General features: G+C 40.9%; 1 protein-coding gene across 1 annotated transcript in view; it reads left to right on the top strand.

Moving 5' to 3' along the window:
* The window catches only part of ncor2 (nuclear receptor corepressor 2), a 186,212-nt gene that overhangs the window by 33,602 nt on the left and 133,602 nt on the right, over positions 1-19,008 (top strand). The window contains exons 2-3 of the mRNA XM_036979698.1: positions 14,147-14,342; positions 15,137-15,249. Of these exons, the coding sequence (XP_036835593.1) occupies positions 14,238-14,342; positions 15,137-15,249 (218 nt within the window). The 5' untranslated portion in view covers positions 14,147-14,237. The remainder of the gene's footprint in view (positions 1-14,146; positions 14,343-15,136; positions 15,250-19,008) is intronic.

Raw genomic sequence — 19,008 nt, 5'->3', positions numbered from 1 at the left:
GATTAGCCTACCATTGGCATCCAATTATCAAGAAGTTGGCCTGGAGAAATGACTTATTTGAAACAACAATGAAATCTTTATGAATACATGTAGCCTACTGTAGCACTGGTGAGCCGTTTAAGTGTAATAATGTCATTCAGCTCAGTAGGTGCTTTGTTTTCAATATTAGGGTTTGCCCTGAGTTATAGGCTGTGTTGTCAATAGTTAATCTGAATGTTCTGTACATTTTGGGTGTATGATCTTTGATAAACAACTGGGTCAAAGCGGCTTGGAATTGGGAGGATTTAGTGTTTCCATGGTGTCTGACCCAGATCCAGTGCTTTACCATAGAGATTGAACTTGTTCTGGCACTCTGACCTCAAAAAACCTCCAGGGACCATGAGCACTGAAGCTTCAGTAGGTTAATTGCTTGGCTTTGTTTTCATGTCAGTGGTGAGAAAGGGGGAGAGAGTGAGTCAGGTTTTGCACCCAAAACAAGCCTTCAGTGCAAGCTGGCCCAGCAGCAAGAAGTTATTTGTTGGATTTCAACAAGTCCTCTAACACTGCCGGTACGTTGAAAGAAAAGGTGTTGGTTTCTTAGGAAGGAGATGAAGGCAATGATATGCTGTTTCATGTGGCCAGCTGTGTGCTCACATTTCCTCTGAGTGTGGGAAAATATATGCTTGGAAGGTTGCTTCATACCACGTTTTTAAGTCTACAACTACAATATGAGCAGATTAACACAATGACATGTCATTGTTCTCTGGTAATCGTGTGCCAATCAAGAGTATAAGTATTACAAATATTGGATGTGCAATGACCACATTGGTTGTAATGTGGGGGATGTTTAGTCATTGGTACATAAAAGTGACTTGATCTTGACATACTAATATTGTGTGTGTGTCAGAGAGCGACGCAATTGCCTTGGGCAGGGCCCTTTGGTAATGAGGATTCAGAGAGATAAATCCTTATGAGACCTGACAGGGTGCCACATTCCTGGCCTGAGATTCCTAGCAGCCCCCTTCCCCTCTCAAGGGTTCTACTTTACACACTTCTGAAGCGGTTACCAAACCAACTGGTTTACATTTCATTACTTTTCACTCATCTGCCTTCTCTCAATAGTAGTAATTGAAGGTTTTTTTCTTTGTGTCGGAGTGGGAGCTTATTGTGTAATTACAAGTGTGAGATAAAGATAATGTCTAGGAACAGTGCTTGATTGTTTATTAGCTACACTACATGACCAAAAGTAGGTGGACACTTGCTCGTCGAACATCTCATTTCAAAATCATGGGAATGAATAGGGAGTTGGTCCCCACTTGCTGCTATAACAGCATAGGATTTCCACTAGATGTTAGAACATTACAGCAGGGACTTGCTTCCATTCAGCCGCAAGAGCATTAGTGAGGTTGGGCACTTACGTTGGGCGATTAGGTCTGGCTAGCAGTCGGCATTCCAATTCATCCCAAAGGTGTTCGATGGGGTTGAAGTCAGGGCTCTGTGCAGGCCAGTCAAGTTCTTCCACACTTATCTTGACACCATTTCTGTATGGACCTCGCTTTGTGCGCAGGGGCTTTGTCATGCTGAAACAGGAAAGGGCCTTCCCCAAACTGTTGCCACAAAGTTGGAATCACAGAATAGTCTAGAATGTCATTGTATGATGTAGTGTTAAGATTTCCCTTTACTAGAATTAAGGGGCCTAGCCCAAACCATGTAAACAGCCCCAGACCATTATTTCTTCACCACCAAACTTTACAGTTGGCACTATTTATTGGGGCAGGTAGCGTTCTCCTCGCATCTGCCAAACCCAGATTTGTTCTTCGGGCTCCCAGATGGTGAAGCGTGATCCCTTCATCCAGAGAACGTGTTTCCACTGCTCCAGAGTCCAAAGGCGACAAGCTTTACAGCATCCAGCCGACGCTTGGCATTGCACATGGTTATTTTAGGCTTGGGATTCGCCTGTGCGGCCATGGAAACCGATTTCATGAATCTCCCGACGAACAGTTATTGTGCTTACGTTGCTTCCAGAGGCATTTTGGAACTCGGTAGTGAGTGTTGCAACCGAGGACAGACAATGTTTACACGCAATGCGCTTCAGCACTCTGCTTTCTTGTTCTGTGTGCTTGTGTGGCTTACCTCTTCACGGCTGTGCCGTTGTTGCTCCTAGATGTTTCCACTTCATAATAACAGCACTTACAGTTGACCGGGGCAACTCTAGCAGGGCAGACATTTGACAAACTGACTTGTTGTAAAGATGTCAACCAATGACGGTGTCACTTTGAAAGTCACTGAGCTCTTCAGTAAGGTCATTCTACTGCCAATGTTTGTCTATGGAAATTGCATGGCTGTGTGCTCGATTTTATACTCCTGTCAGCAACGGGTGTAGCTAAAATAGCCGAATTCACTAATTGGAGGGGTGTCCACATACGTTTGTATATTTATACAGTGTATTTGTAATCCAGGCTTTCCAAATATGCAAGGCCTATTTCCTGTTCCTATGTGGAAGAGGACATCAAGAGACCTGATCATCCATGAAGTCAAGGAAGTTTTGTTCGAGACTATTAATAAAAGAAAGCAGTTAAATTAAGATGTAGAGGTATTTACCAGATGAGCTGGAGTAATGAAAATTATGAATAAACTGGATTAATAAACAGGAGTAGGCCTATAGCAAGATGCATTCATGTAAGCAACGTTTTTACAGATGCAATGACGAAAAAATCAGATAATGAAAATGCCTCTGGTTCAAACAAATATGCATCATGTAGCCTTAAAGGTCAACACACTGGCATGGAATAGGACATTTATTTAATTTGTAATTTGCTATGAATCGACAGTACAAAGCTCTAGCTGGTTCCTTGAAATGTTTTCCACAAGTCTTGCGTTGGCTACCATTAGAGAAAAGATAAATGTAAAATTGACAAATACCTGACAGTCTTCGAAAGCTTGACAGATCTTGTCAGTGTCTTTCTCCACAGATATGACTGGCTGATATGCTTCCAGAAGAATCAAGCCATTTTTGGAAGTCATGCTCCTATTTTCCTTCTTGGCGGAACTAGCCTGTATAGGCCCGGTATTTGTGTGTAGGCTTGCATTAACAAAGCCATTCCTAAATTGGATAGGAAGGAAGACAGAGATGAAATACAGGCTAGTGTGTAACGCAGGTTCACTGCAGCGTTGTAGGAGTGAAGCCAGATAGATCGAGCAGGGGAGAGCGAGTGGGAAGGGAGGGGAGCTGGAGCATTACTGGGGTGACTGAGTTCATTTGCAGTGTTGGCAGTGAGCCAGTGGCTTGCCTGTGGTTGTCTGTAGCAATGCCAGTGCATGTGTTTAGCCTCCCGTCTGGAAGGCCTTGCTCAGTGTTTGTCAAAGCTTATTCATTGTATCGCTCGCTTATTTTGATTCAATGTTTTTCCCTGAAGTTCTTGTGACTGACTTCAAACTAGCCCCCCCCCCCAAAAAAAAGCTTATCTCAGCCCTCTGTCTTGTTTGTGTTTTTCTCAGCTCTTTGTTGAGCTCTTTCTCCTTATAGGGCTGATGGGAGGTGGTGTTTTTTCTAGGGTTGGGCCGTATCCTGATTTTCATATGGTCATACCGTCCTTCTTTCATGACCGGATTTACGGTATTATCGGTTTAGTACACAAGGGGCCGCTAAATGTGCTAACGAGTGCAAAAAAAAGAATACATATACAGTGCATTTTGGAACGTTTTCAGACCCGTTCCCCTTTTCCACATTTTGTTACATTACAGCCTTATTACCTGGTGCGGCCTACAGTGGTTCCTCCTTTAAAAGTTGCGAGCTTGCACCGCGGGACTTAGAGGTACCCAGCTTCACGGCTTCATTGCTCCAGGCCACCATAATGGGGGAGTTAGAACACTCATGCATTTGGGTCCCAAGGTTTTTATATGACCAATCATATCAAGTGGTTCCAATGACAAATTTTGACGCGAGCCACCCTTGTCTTGTAGCGTTCTTCAACAAAGATGGCTGACAAAACATTACTGTGGAACCAGATTTAAGTTATAACGTCATAACGAGTAAAGCAGAAAATTTACAATTGAGAGGAATATGTTAGTTAATGTAGTTAATGCAAACGTTTGTGGATAATTTTTGTCATAAAGTTAACTTGCTAAATAGCGATTTCATAAATTATCTGACGAGCTAACATTAGCCAGCTAGCTAGTGTTAGGAGAATGAATTTGTAATTTGTGTTGTTTAATGCTTTTGGGACTCCTGAGAACCAGCAAACCATGCTGTCGTCTTGTGAAACGGTGGATGTAAAGAATCTAGCTAGCTAAAGCATTTACTGCAAATTGAATGTTAAATTGTATAAGCTTGAATTGCAATGCAGCTGAAGTAACATAGCTAGCTAACTATTTACTTGCTTATTTTGTAGTGAAGGATAAAAAGGACTGTATGCCTATGGATGTGTAGCTAGCTACAGTATGTAGCGGATCTGTGTATGGACCCTAAAACGTTTGGTATGAATATTAGTTCAGAACCTATCTATGAACCTCAGCTATCATAGTTGTATCAACTTCAAGTCTGAATGGCATTAATGTAGCCTATGGATAGAGTAGAATATAATAACTTTATTGTGTCAAGGATGCAAGTCCTATATTCATGTACTGTAGTTATTACCATGCATGAGATTCCCACATTGTAGCCTGTACATTGAATATATTCACTGATCATGTACTCTTCCTTGGCAAATAAAGGTGCGGTTCAGGTATGAATCTCTGAGACATTCTTTTTCAGTCATATCAAATGCCATTATTTGAATGATGCTGTGTCTGCATGTATGTATTACAATTATACACTTCAACAGTGTTTACCACTCCTGCTCCTGGGACATCAATGATTACACATTGTAACTATGCAATAGACTAGAAACATGATTGATTTGTAATTCATATATACAGAAGAAAAAACAATGCATATCAAACTCCCTTCATCTGCATTAATCTGAGGACACAGGATAGTATTTCAATGAGACACTTAATTTCAACCAGGGGAGAATGTGAAACGCTTTATTGAAAGAAGTTCATTATCCAGGTGTTATAAATACATAAATGCATTATAATTATGATAATTGTAATATTATAAATACAAGTTCAATCTATACTTCAATGCACATATGGTGTGTATTATAAAACGAGGAAGAAAGACGAGGTGGGGAGAAAGGTGTAGAAGGTTCATGAATTACAGTGCTACCCTAGTATTCTCTCAGTTCATCGCAATTGTGGTGTCTCCTAACCAGCCTTCGGGCCAACTGGGGGCCCAAGGCTATCTTAAGAGCGGGTGAGGTGGCGATGAGGGGACTGGCTTCCTCTCTCACATCAAAACATACCTGCAGACGAGTGACGGAGCGAGAGCATGATTAAGCCTTGTTTTTTTTTATTGTAATTTATTCTTATGTCAATGTAAAGCATCTCTTTAATACTTCCTTTTGACCTGACCAAGTGACATCTCACTTATGACCATGCTGTGCCCTCAGTGTCCACCAGTTAAGTTGCGGGAGGGGTACACCAAAACAGTTGATATAACCTAGAGGATTTAGGGAGAAGGGGAAGTGAAGAAGAGACTTATTGTGTGGTCTCACCTGGTGTCCACACTAAGTGCCTGCAGAGTACTTTATGCTGAAAAACAGACACATGAGTACTAACAATAGAAGATAATGTCATTAGAAGATACTGTATATGACGCAGACACCTATCGGAGTGGACCTGAAACATTTAAATATAGAGAGCTATGTGTCTCACCCCCTTGTTATTGCAAGGCTAACCCCCAGGGAAATCCTGACATAGCAGCAATAGATAGTCCAGTGAAAATGGCTGTGTTTGTGGTGTAAATCTGAAAATTAGCAGCTAACATCTTAAGTGTTAAGGTTTTCTTCTTCCTCTGAAGAGGAGGTGTAGCAGGGATCGGACCAAAATGCAGCGTGGTTATCTTCATACATCTTTAATAGAGATAATGAACGATACAATACAAAACAATAAACGTAAAGTGAAAAACCTAAACAGCCTTATCTGGTGCAAACAAACACAGAGACAGGAACAATCACCCACGAAACACTCAAAGAATATGGCTGCCTAAATATGGTTCCCAATCAGAGACAACGATAAACACCTGCCTCTGATTGAGAACCACTCTAGGCAACCATAGACTTACCTAGACAACTATACTACACCACAATCCCATTACCTACAAAAACCCCAAGACAAAAACCACATAAATAACCCATGTCACACCCTGGCCTGACCAAAAATAATAAAGAAAACACAAAATACTAAGACCAGGGCGTGACATTAAGTTAAAAAAAAATGTATGCATGTGAGACAGGTTCCATGTACAACAAGACAGGCAGAGATGGAGAAAAAGAACATAGAACAGTTTAATTACTTCTGGTTATGGACACTTTTGCCAGCAATAAAGCTTCCACGGTCTGTTCCTCGGACAGTGAACATCTGATAATATCTAAATTTTCCACCCCTTGGTCAGCTCGCTCTTTGAAAGTAAACAGCTTATTTTGTTATAGCTATGAAAACAATAACTGAGATATGACCGTTCAATCTAAAGCAGCAGATGTCATTTTTAGAATATGTTAATACAGCCCAGTGCTGCCTACCTGAGATGCCATCTTCAATACAGCCCAGTGCTGCCTACCTGAGATGCCATCTTCAATACAGCCCAGTGCTGCCTACCTGAGATGCCATCTTCAATACAGCCCAGTGCTGCCTACCTGAGATGCCATCTTCAATACAGCCCAGTGCTGCCTACCTGAGATGCCATCTTCGTAGGTGTCCACTTTGACTTCCTTTGTGTCGGAAAAAAATTGCTTTCAGAACAATTATTTTTGATTGATAAGAGGTTTTGCGCTCGACAAAAATACCTAAATGCACCTCCATAGCATATAACAATTTACCTGTGAATAACCACACCTTCATACAAACGTGCTACTGTATGCAGAATTCTTGACGCACAACCGAAGATGCTGCCATATCCTGCCAGCACGCCCACAAGTGAGCCACTCCGGAGCAGAATGATGATGTGTGGAAAATGGAAAGGAATGAGATGGGAACAGCAATTTGTTGCAAGTTGGGGAGGAGGGCTAATAGCTGAACAATAGACTATTCAACCTTTACTAAATAATAGTCTAATAGCCGAGCTAGGTGTGAACCCCCCCTTATAACAGACCAGATTTGCCCTAACGACCAAGGGGTAGCTTGCTACTCAATGTAATAAAGTAATGACTTTTCAAATAAGTTACCTTACACGTTATGTTGGCTGACAATTTGTTAGCTACGCTGACCTTACAAACCACATAGCATATAATTACAGCAGTATGTACTGGTATGTTAACTAGCTACCTAACGTTAGTAGTTATACATCAAACTTTCCAGTATATTAACTATAGGCTGTCTAACTACCCAATGTTTATTGACTTGATTATTCTCGGCATTCTTAGCTTAGCTAAATGATATCTCCATTGTGCTTTCTCAATGGACATTCGGGTGCTTTCGTAAATTCGCTCTGGCTATCTATAGGCTGGACAATAGAACAAGTCAAAATTCACCCAAGGCTGAAAAACAGCTTAAGATCGTTAGCTAAACTGGAACACTAGCGCAAGCCCATAGTTTAGTACTGGAATCGAATGTTCGCGGAGCCTGTTTTGACTGGAGTGATGAAGAATTCCATAAATGTATCCCTTTTTTTATTTGACCACTATCTGTTTGTCAGACGAAACTAGAAAAAAACTACTTGTGTAGAAAGTAATCACCTCGATGGTGTCAACTGTGCTTATGTCTGTGTAATGTAAAAGTAGGGAAAAAATGTAAACTTCAAACTATTTCTGGTCTAGTGATCGATGACAAATGAGCTCACTGCCCAGACTTACATGATTACAAAGAGGAGATTCTCCTGATTTTAAAATGGTGCCCTTGTAACAGTTTTGCTTCCGTCCCTCTCTTCACCTTTACCTGGGCTCGAACCAGGGACCCTCTGCACACACAGACAGCCACCCTTGAAACATCGTTACCCATCGCTTCATAAAAGCCGCGGCCCTTGCAGAGCAAGGGGAACAACTACAACTACTAAGGTCTCAGAGTGAGTGACGTCACCGATTGAAACGCTATTAGCGCGCACCCCGCTAACTAGCTAGCCATTTCACACCGGTTACACCCGACTTGAAAAAAATCTAAATGTACACATTGCAAGATATTTGGCGAAATAGACAGGCATTTATTTATTTTTCCCCCATAGGAAACAATGGGAAGACCGCGGAGTTCCAATAAAAAAAAAAATGTTTACATTTTAACTATAAAACATTGTGAGCAGGTCTTATTGCCAACAATAGCGAAGCAGGCATTGTGACGTTGAACAATAAGCTGGGAATAGAACGTTCAGAAGGCGAGTTGGTGCCATGGTGCTTAATAGAACTAATGCACTAAAATAAGGCCAGTTTTTTCGCAATTACTTCAAAACGACGGCAAGCAGCTGGGAAATATGGCCATATTACGAAACTGGGCTCCACGGCTGATGCAATGAACTAGTTATTATCAGAAAATTAAGTTGTTAAAAATTATAAGAGAATTCAGGAAAGGGCATTCTGTCAGCAGTCAGTGCAAGATTACGTCTAATGACAAAATATAAATATTTTGGAAGTTTTTAACTAGTTATTTAACCAACTTGTGTGGCTTCTAGCCAAATAGCATTGCACTTCTGTTGTCATCAGATGAAAATGAAGCCTATTTTCTGCCTAATGTGTTGCACTAATATACTTTTTGTGAAGGAAAACTATAGTCGCACGTCCCTGATTTGCTCTATTGAAGCAAAAAAACACTGACTTTAAATGTAAAGTGAGACCCCTGTCAACATTATTCAATTTCTGTTAGTCACATGTCTGTGGAACTTGTTCAGTTTGTCTCAGTTGAATCTTATGTACATACAAATATTTACACATGTTAAGTTTGCTGAAAATAAACGCAGTTGACAGTGAGATGTTTCTTTTTTTGCTGAGTTAATAATGAGGCTGGTACATTGTTTGTTTTTGACCCTCATAGACATACTGTGCTCTGTGCTTTATGGTTTTGAAACTATTTGAACAGATTTTTTTAATCAGCTAACTGAAGATTACCTTCTACCTCCTACTGTATGTTATTCAAATGTCTGTGTAGCATTTATTTTAAAAAGTAAGATGAAACTAGAGTGGAGAACTGATATAGCCTAGGCATAGCAGGTTGGAGCAGGGTTTCATGATGACTTGACTACTGGGAAGTGATATTGTACTGTTTTCAGATCTACAGCTGCAACTCTTTAGGCCTAGTAGTATCTATGCGAGAGTGAGAGAGATCTGATTTGGGTGGTTGCTCAAAGCCAATGCCCTGTAGAATCACATCATGTTAGGCCGTAGTGCTGGCAGCCGTACACACCATCCCTCCATGTGTAGACTGCAGAGCAGTGGTGAAACATGAGCTACCAGGGTCTTCATTCCTCAGAGGCCCAGAGAAATGGCAAGGGTCCTAATGACTATTTTGGCAAGAGTCACAGGTCGCATGTAATGAGTATCCTACTCCCAGTCTCTTTTACTATCAAAATAGTGTTTTGTGTGTGTGAATGTCTGAATCTAAAAGTGACCTTTCAGTTTCGTTTCACTCCATTCACTCTATTCTGCCATCTTTTATAACCACCCAGACACGTATTTGAGACGTTTAGGTTATTGATAAGGATTGTTTCAAATGAACCACTAGTTCGCTTAAATCCAATGTCCTCTCTGCTCTGTAAAATCAAACAAAATCCTTGACTGTGGGGGTAGAGCTGGGACGATACACCAAAAATGATCGACACCGACCATACCGATCACCTTTTGCAGGCATTTTGCTGACATTGTTCATTATGATAAGTAGCCTATACTAGAGAAATGTTCTGTTTGAAATGAAATAGGCTTGCTAATAGGGGTAATTGTTAATGGGGCAATTGATGGCTACAACCATCGAACTAGTTGTGGTTTACAGGATCATTTCAAAAACGGTGGTGCACATTAATGGTATAAACGTATCGTTCCATTTATTGTTAGCCCCATGGATGCCAGGTCTAGCCACTCATGACCACTCAAAACCCCCCCAAAAGGCATGAAAACGAGTGCACATTTTGTTCCCACAGCAAGTGTTGACACATTTATCCAATAAACACTTTTTCCATAACGTTTTGAGCCAATTAAGGAATATCAACGTAACTAATGACATTATAAGCAATAATTATTGCGACATCAAGTAATAAACTAATTTGAATGTTGCAATGGAGAACTCACCAAATCATTTCCCATCGGTGGATGTTGATTTAACTTGTTTGACTGCTATGATTAAGCAATAAGGCACGAGTGGGTATGATATATGGCCAATATACCTTGGCTAAGGGCTGTTCATTAGCATGAAGCAACACGGAGTGTCTGGCTACAGCAGTTAGCCGTGGTAGATTGGCTATCACAAACCAGATGTTACCACTAGAAACCGTTATAAATGGCCCATTTGCAAGATTGACTTGACATTTGAATAGGCATAAGCTACATACTAAAATCTGGGTTCATGATTGTAATTCAACTTTTCCATGGTTTGCTTAGATAGATGCAGATAGCCTGTAGCCCCTGATTTGCCTACATCTTATTTCAGATAGTCTATAGTAGCCTAGGCAAGATGTAAAACTGAACGAGTTAGCAGCTTGCTTAGCTCAAATGAACAGAATAATTTTTTCAACATGAATAGCTTGGCGATTTCAAGACAAGAAGTGCTTGTTTTCCCCAATAGCCTGCTGGATTAGGCTACTGAGGAAGGGGTCATAATTTCAATCACTGAATTAAATATGAATTATATATACAGTACCAGTCAAAAGTTTGGACGCCTATTTATTTAAGGGTTTTTCTTATAATGTTTTAAATGTTCTACATTGTAGAATAAATGATGACATCAAAACTATGAAATAACACATATGGAATCATGTAGTAACCAAAAAAAGTGTTAAACAAATCTTAAATATAAAACAAAATATGTTTTATATTTGAGATTCTTCAAAGTAGCTACACTTTGCCTTGATGACAGCTTTGCACACTCTTGGCATTCTCTCAACCAGCCTCACCTGGAATGCTTTTCCAACAGTCTTGAAGGAGTTCCCACATATGCCAAGCACTTGTTGGATACTTTTCCTTCACTCTGCGGTCCAACTCATCCCAAACCATCTCAATTGGGTTGAGTTTGGGTGATTGGGGAGGCCATGTCATTTTATGCAGCACCCCATCACTCTCCTTCTTGGTCAAATAGCCCTTACACCGCCTGGAGGTGTGTTGGGTCATTGTCCTGCTGAAAAACAAATGATAGTCCTGTTATTTACAGTTACGAACAAATTCTGGGACTCCCAACCACATCATTATGGGACTCCCAACCACTACCGGATGTGATGCAGCCTGGATTCTAACTGCAGTGACGCCTCTTTCACTGAGATGCAGTGCCTTAGACAGCTGCTCCACTCGGGATGGCATATCTCTGCAGAATGCTGTGGTAGCCATGCTGGTTGTGTGCTTGAATTCTAAATAAATCACTGACATTATCACCAGGAAAGCACCCGCACACCATCACACCTCCATCCTTCACGGTCGGAACTACATATGCGGAGATTATCCGTTCACCTACTGTGTCTCACAGAGTGACGCCGGTTGTAACCAAAAATCTCAAATTTGGACTCATCAGACCAAAGGACAGATTTCCACCTGTCTAATTTCCATTGTTCGTGTTTCTTGGCCCAAGCAGGGATCGTCTCCTCTTCTTATTTGTGTCCTATAGTAGTGGTTTCTTTGCAGCAATTGAACATGAAGGCTTTTTTCACGCAGTCTCCTTTGAACAGTTGATGTTGAGATGTATCTGTTACTTGAACTCTGTGAAGCGTTTATTTGGGCTGCAATTTCTGAGGCTGGTAAAGCTAATGAACTTATCTTCTGCAGCAGAGGTTTCTCTGGGTCTTCCTTTCCTGTGGCGGTCCTCATGAGAGCCAGTTTCATCATAGCACTTGATCGTTTTTGTCACTGCACTTGAGGAATTTTCCGGATTGACTGACCATGTCTTAAAGTAAAGTAATAATGGACTGTTATTTGAGCTGATCTTGCCATAATATGGACTTGGTATTTTACCAAATATGGGGTGGTATACAGAAGATAGCATATTCTTGTCACAACACAACTGATCGACTCAAACGTGTTAAGGAAATAAATTCCACAAAGTAACTTTTAACAAGACACACCTGTTAATTGAAATGCATTCCAGGTGACTACCTCATGAAGCTGGTTGAGATAATGCCAAGCGTGTGCAAAGCATTCATCAAGGCAAAGGGTGGCTACTTTGAAGAATCTCAAATATATAATATATTTTGATTTGTTTCACACCTTTTTGGTTATTACATGATTCCATATGTGTTATTTCCTAGTTTTGATGTCTGCACTATTATTATACAATGTATAACATAGTAAAAATAAAAACCCTTGAATGAGTAGGTGTGTCCAAAATGTTTGACTTGTACTGTATATGAACTGAATATGCTTGTCAACAACTTAATTAACTAAACTTGGCCATTAATATTTGCGTAGTAACACAAGGCTACAACAACAATACACTGAAGTTATAACGTATTTTTAAAATGTATTTGCCGGCTCCAGGTGGGCTACACAAGTGACACATTTGATTTGCAAAATCTCCAGTGATATAGTCATTTCAACATATATTTATTGTATCAAATTGTAGCCTACATTAGCATATACAATTATAGACTACTTGATTGCCAACAGATGCAAATGTATCATTCTCCACAATTAATGTCAGCTTCATTGAGGATTTTTCCCCATAATAGAAGCACATAAGGGAGTTACATAACTTCCATTTCAAATGTCCACTTGCCATAATGTCAAGTTAAATAGCCTACATACAACTGGTAAAAAGTTGTCATGACGTGCTGCTCTGTCTTCTCTCACTCATGTGACTCAGTCAATAGTGGACTAAGTAAGCTGCTTTCTGCGGTGCTCTTTCAGCATGAACCCCCCCCCCCCCCCCCCCCCTCCACTCACTCAGCAACAGCCTTCCTCATTGCCTGATAGTCAGCAGCAGGAGACAGTGAAATAGATATATGGCATGGCGGCCGCGGTGCAACTTAGAAGTAGCCCAAAAACCCACAACCCGCGACCAATACATTTACATCCGTGATATTGTTTTCGAAGTAGCCCAATTTGCGGGAAAACTGCAGACATGGCAACCCTGGTTAGCGCATCAATTCAGGCAATTTACTGCAATATGGATTTTTGTCCATATCGCCCAGCTCAACCTCAGGGGATCTGGTACTGTGAACACTCACCGCTTCTAAAAATCTCTGCTTTATAGGATATATGCTGCTGTGTTTTATAGCAATCTATTTTCTCTCATTAATGTGTATTGTAATAGGTATGAAATCAGTAAGAGGATTATGCCTCTCTTCCCACTCCTTTTATTTTCATTTCTTCATCACCGTGAAGAATAGGAAATCTTGTCCATGAGCTTTTCCAAAGTGGTTGTGGGGGAGAAGCCTACTCAAACAGCACAAAGCACTCGTCGTATCACTCCATTTTGAATCCATCTCTCAACCACACTAGAAGTGCACTCGCTGCCGTTTGGTGATATGTCCTTGGCGTTAAAACTTAATTGGTGTTGGAACATCCATACTTAGCATAGTGTAATTATTTCCCTATTAAACCCTGGGCATTAGGTTATCAACTAGCATTTTGTCTTTGCCTAACTTTTCATAGACATAACTCCTCCAGTGCGAGGGACAGGAGGCCATTCAGTGTGTAGGCAGGCAGGTGCAAGATCTGTCATCAGGGACAGTGGAAATGCTAGCAGCTGCAGGAGAGAGGTGCTGACACTCTTATATCCAGGATGCACTGACACATTCATCTCGAGCTGGTGGCCAAATAGCATTTAACCCTTCTCAATCTACATACAGCGAGACGGATTATTATTGTTCTGCAGAAAGCTGATATCCGTGCCTAAGACTACCAAAACCCTGATAGGACGTATGACTTCAAACTGGCTTGATTTGGGTTGGTCAACTGTCCTGACTTGTATGTGATTAGTTTCTCATCATGCCGTTCTCTTCTCCCTACAGGTCGCTGTCTACAGGACCAAACCCATGATGTACCTCGCCTGCTCTGCAGCCCCATCAACATCCAGTCTTTAGAGGAAGCGGCCGCACCAGCATGTCCTCCCACCCCCAGTCTGTGCCTCAGGGCCGGAGGGCTGTGGACATCCGCCACCTGCCAAACCCTGCCAGTCTACCGCTGCAGCTGGCACGGGCACACACGGTAAGAGCCCTGAAACTAGCTGGAGACAGGAACACTGGTACTTAGCGCCTTCACATGAAAGCTCAGTGTATAATGATTTACATGTAGATGTTACCCCGGCTCCCTTAGGTTAGCTGTCATTTTGTCAACGGAATTATCCTGCACCGAGTAACTACACTGTTGTGGCTACACTGTTGTGCACACAAAGGATATGCCGCCCTAGAACCTGCTCCCTTATTAGATGTTTGAATTGAAAGTGAATGTTTTCATGGTGGAATCATTTTCTAGGTTTCTCCATTATACCCAAATGTCTTCCCTCATTTCTTAATCGCCATGACTGTTTTTTGAACGGGTGAGAGGGATATTTGTCTTGTCTTCCCAGAAGAGGCCCCTAGCTAGTAAGTAGGATCATCTTGTGGCTTGACGTCCTGTGTCGGTGTGAGTTTCTCTCTCTGTTGTAAGGAGGGAATCCTAGGGTTACCTCCCCCAGGATCCCCACAGCTGCCCCTGCTTGTTAATCCCTTCACTCCCACTTGTCATCATGCTGAGGAGGAGATGAGGGCAGATGGACAGTCCACAACCCACAGTTAGTCCCATCAGCCTCAGCTCAGTGAGAGAGGCACAGGTGTAGAGGAATGGCCACTCTCTCTCATATGTATGAGGTAAATGGAGAGAAAGGATGATAATGTAATGACCAGGAATGAAGAGCTAGATGGCGAGAGAAAACGAGAGAATGAGTGAATTAACAGAGGCACGCTACCATAGATTTGTCTCAGATCGGAAGATTTCTGGTGTGCTCTCCTCATGCGTTTCAGGATGTGGGACTGGTGGACTACCATCCTCACTCTCGGGACTACAGCTCACACCTGGCTCAGCCCCACCGCCGCCGGCCCTCTCTGCTGTCTGAGTTCCAGCCAGGGAATGAGAGGTACGTAGCTATCTACTACTGTACTAGACATGATAACACACACCATCTGCTCTCGCTCAGGACCCAGGACCCCCTGGTTTCTTTGATCTCTCAGGCTTTTAACCCTTTGACGTGTCCGATCATATATTTGTGATCATTGTTGAGTGGTCCCTGTAGCGTACCATCGCAAATATCTGATTGGAACAGTAGCAACTGAACGTATGATGCAACAAACTCATCTAAACAGCATTGTTGTTTGAAAAGCATCTAAATAATGCTTTGTACTGATGGGAAATAAAGATCTTCACAAGTTTATTCCTCAATTTTATATTTAATTGTGAAAGATAAATGTGAACTTCATCATCCAAGCATCACAAGGAACACATCCACAGCCAAACTCATTCCATAAACCATTCTAAATAACCAGTTGCGCTGACAAAAAACTAAACATAAGTTAGCGATCTAACATCTATACTTGTTTACAATGTATCTCTGGTGAGCACAAGGGAGATGTAATATTGTTTAGAAAAGAGATATGTGTCGGCTAAGCTAACAGCAGCTAAATTCTTTGATTGCAGCCATATTTGTTTGACAATCAAAAACTCCCTAATCCCAGAATGCCATTCACTAATAAGACATAAAGAAACAAAGTCAACGATGGCTACTCCCAATGCCCCAAAAACATGGACTTAGTTTGACAACTTTTCAGCATATTACAAATCTTCAATGCACTTGTTACAGTATACACAAGATCCGGAGCACATTTCTTCTACAAGTTGTTTACAGTTTTTGACACATCACAAAGCAAATAATGTTATCACCTCACAGATCATCACCCTAAATACAAGTGCGAAAGCTAAACAGGGTTGCCAGATTTAGAAAAATCATTTTAGGGGGGTTTATTTCAAGTCCATGGAGAGTAGAAATGGGGGATGGTATCGTGGGGGGATTTGATGCAGGAAATACTGTGCATTCGGAAAGTATATTTTTTCCACATTTTGTTACGTTACAGCCTTATTCTAAACTGGATTAAATCGTTTTTTCCCTCATCAATCTACACACAATACCCCATAATGACAAGTCGAAAACAGTTTTTTTGAAATTTGTGCAAATTTATAAAAAAAATAAAAAACATCACATTTACATACGTATTCAGACCCTTTGCTATGAGACTCAAAATTGAGCTTAGGTGCATCCTGTTTCCATTGATCATCCCGCTTGAAGTTTGCCAAAAGGCACCTAAAGGACTCTGACCATGAGAAACAAGATTCTCTAGTCTGCTGAAACCAAGATTGAACTCTTTGGTCTGAATGCCAAGTGTCACGTCTGGAGGAAACATGCACCGTTCTTATGGTGAAGCATGGTGGTGGAAAGCATCATGCTGTGGGGATGTTTTTTAGCGGCAGGGACTGGGAGACAAGTCAGGATCAAGGGAAAGATGAACAGAGGAAAGTACAGAGTGATCCTTGATGAAAACCTGCTCCAGAGCGTTCAGGACCTCAGACTCGGGTGACGGTTCAACTTCGACCAGGACAATGACCCTAAGCACATAGCCAAGACAGCGCAGGAGTGGCTTCGGGACAAGTCTCTGAATGTCCTTGATTGGCCCGGCCAGAGCCCGGACATGAACCCGATCGAACATCTCTGGAAACACCTGAAAATAGCTGTGCAGCGACACTCCCCATCCAACCTGACAGATTGTGAGAGGATCTGCAGAGAAGACTGGGAGAAACTCCGCAAATACAGGTGTGCCAAGTTTGTAGCGTCCCAAGAGGACTTGTGGCTGTAATCACTGCCAAAGGTGCTTCAACAAAGTACTGAGTAAAGGATCTGAATACTTACAGTATCAGTCAAAAGTTTGGACACACCTACACACCTACATTGTAGAATAATAGTGAAGACAAACTATGAAATAACACATGTAGTAACCAAAAAGGTGTTAAACAAATCAAGATATATTTTGTATTTGAGATTCTTCTAAGTAGCCACCCTTTGCCTTGATGACAGCTTTGCACACTCTTGGCATTCTCTCAGCCAGCTTCATGTGGAATGCTTTTCCAACAGTCTTGAAGGAGTTCCCACATATATGACCCGTTTCAAGAAACTAGACGTATGACCCGGGTCACTACTTCACAGGAGAGCTGTTTGAACATAAACTTGAACATAAACATCTAATTTGCTTGACTAATGTTGGCTAGCTAACATTTAACCTGGTTGGTTAGCTACCTGCAGATTCATGCAGGGTAGTGATGTCATGGGTTGGGATTATGGTTCATTGTTTAGCTAGCTAGCTACATGTCTTGACAAAAGACTCCACAATGCAAGTATCCATTTCAATAGAATATCAATGCAACAACTGTTGATAGACGTACTAGCTGGTGAATTTGGTTATCTACTCAGATTTCAGACCCCGGGTAAGATAGCCTTAGCTAGCTACATTTTCAGATATTACACGTTTCTAATTTTGAAAGTATTTTTATTTCAGGTTAAAGTGTATTGCTAACTAGCGTTACGTGTATGATTTTATTATTCATATCTCAGAGCCATTTGCAGATTCATGCAGGGTAGTAACGTCATGAGTTGGGATTGTGGTTCATTGTTTAGCTAGCTAGCTACATGTCTTAAAGACTCTCATCTGAGTGTTCCAGAGCGCAGAATAACTGATGAATTTACGAATGCTTAACCCAGTTGAATATGGCCGCTGTCAGTAAATGTCAGCAAAATTGCGTCATTAAATTGTTGCCAGCAGCACAGTTAGTCACCAACACTCTGTATGACATGAAAACAGCCTAACCAGCTCTGCTAGGTTGAGTAAAATGGTCACTGAGCTGTTCTCTCATTTGTGTCTGGAAGTATCTAGCAAGTTAGATTGCTTTTTAAAAATGTATACATTTTGTATTATTATTATTATTATGAACCAAACAAAATACAAAAACAGAAATATACAAACAAGAGTACATAAACCAAAGACGGGTATTACATATCAAGATGGTACATTTTCAATTTGTCAACAAAAAAAATGTTGTTTTTACACTTACTGATAATTTCTAAATAATATTTCAATTCTATCTTAATGTGAAGAAGGGTTTGTTCTCCGCCCATTGAATTTTATGGATAAAGAATCTGCCATGAAAAATAAACAAATAAACAATGGAAGTTAAATCAGGGTCCATATAATTTGGATCAAAATAAAACATAATATATGTCTTTCAAATTAACATTAATAGGAATAGTAGTTAAAAAATAAAAATAATTATCTTCTAACTCAGTCCAAACTCATCTGACATAAGAACCGTTCCAAAATATATGGTCAGGAGTCTCTAGCTCACAACAATTAAATACACATTTGTTTTCAGTAGCTATTTTGAATCTTTGTATAATAGTCTTTACAGGGGCGCTTGACTGCTGCTGTTATTACAGAACGCTCAGATCAACCCTTAGAGATGGGTGGGGCTGAAGCTTAAGAGGGTGTGAACGATGCTGAATGGCTGTCGAAGAAGTCCCAAAACATTCAAAGGCCATTTTTTCAAAAGTGAGTCTACAAGTTTATCAACTTTTAAAACAAGATTACTTTCCCCCGTTGTTCATTAACTGTAGTGTATGATATACCATTTTGTAGCTCTGAGTCTCTACTTTTATCCAATGTAAAATCACAATTTCAAATTTTGCAGAAGTTTACATACACTTAGGTTGGAGTCATTAAAACTCATTCTCAACCACTCCACAAATTTGTTAACAAACTATAGTTTTGGCAAATCGGTTAGGACATCTACTTTTTAT

This window comes from Oncorhynchus mykiss, chromosome 6 (genome assembly GCF_013265735.2).
Source record: "Oncorhynchus mykiss isolate Arlee chromosome 6, USDA_OmykA_1.1, whole genome shotgun sequence".
Classification (NCBI taxonomy): Eukaryota; Metazoa; Chordata; class Actinopteri; order Salmoniformes; family Salmonidae; genus Oncorhynchus; species Oncorhynchus mykiss.
Note: the sequence above shows the minus strand (reverse complement) of the source record. Positions and strands in the feature narration are given on the sequence as shown.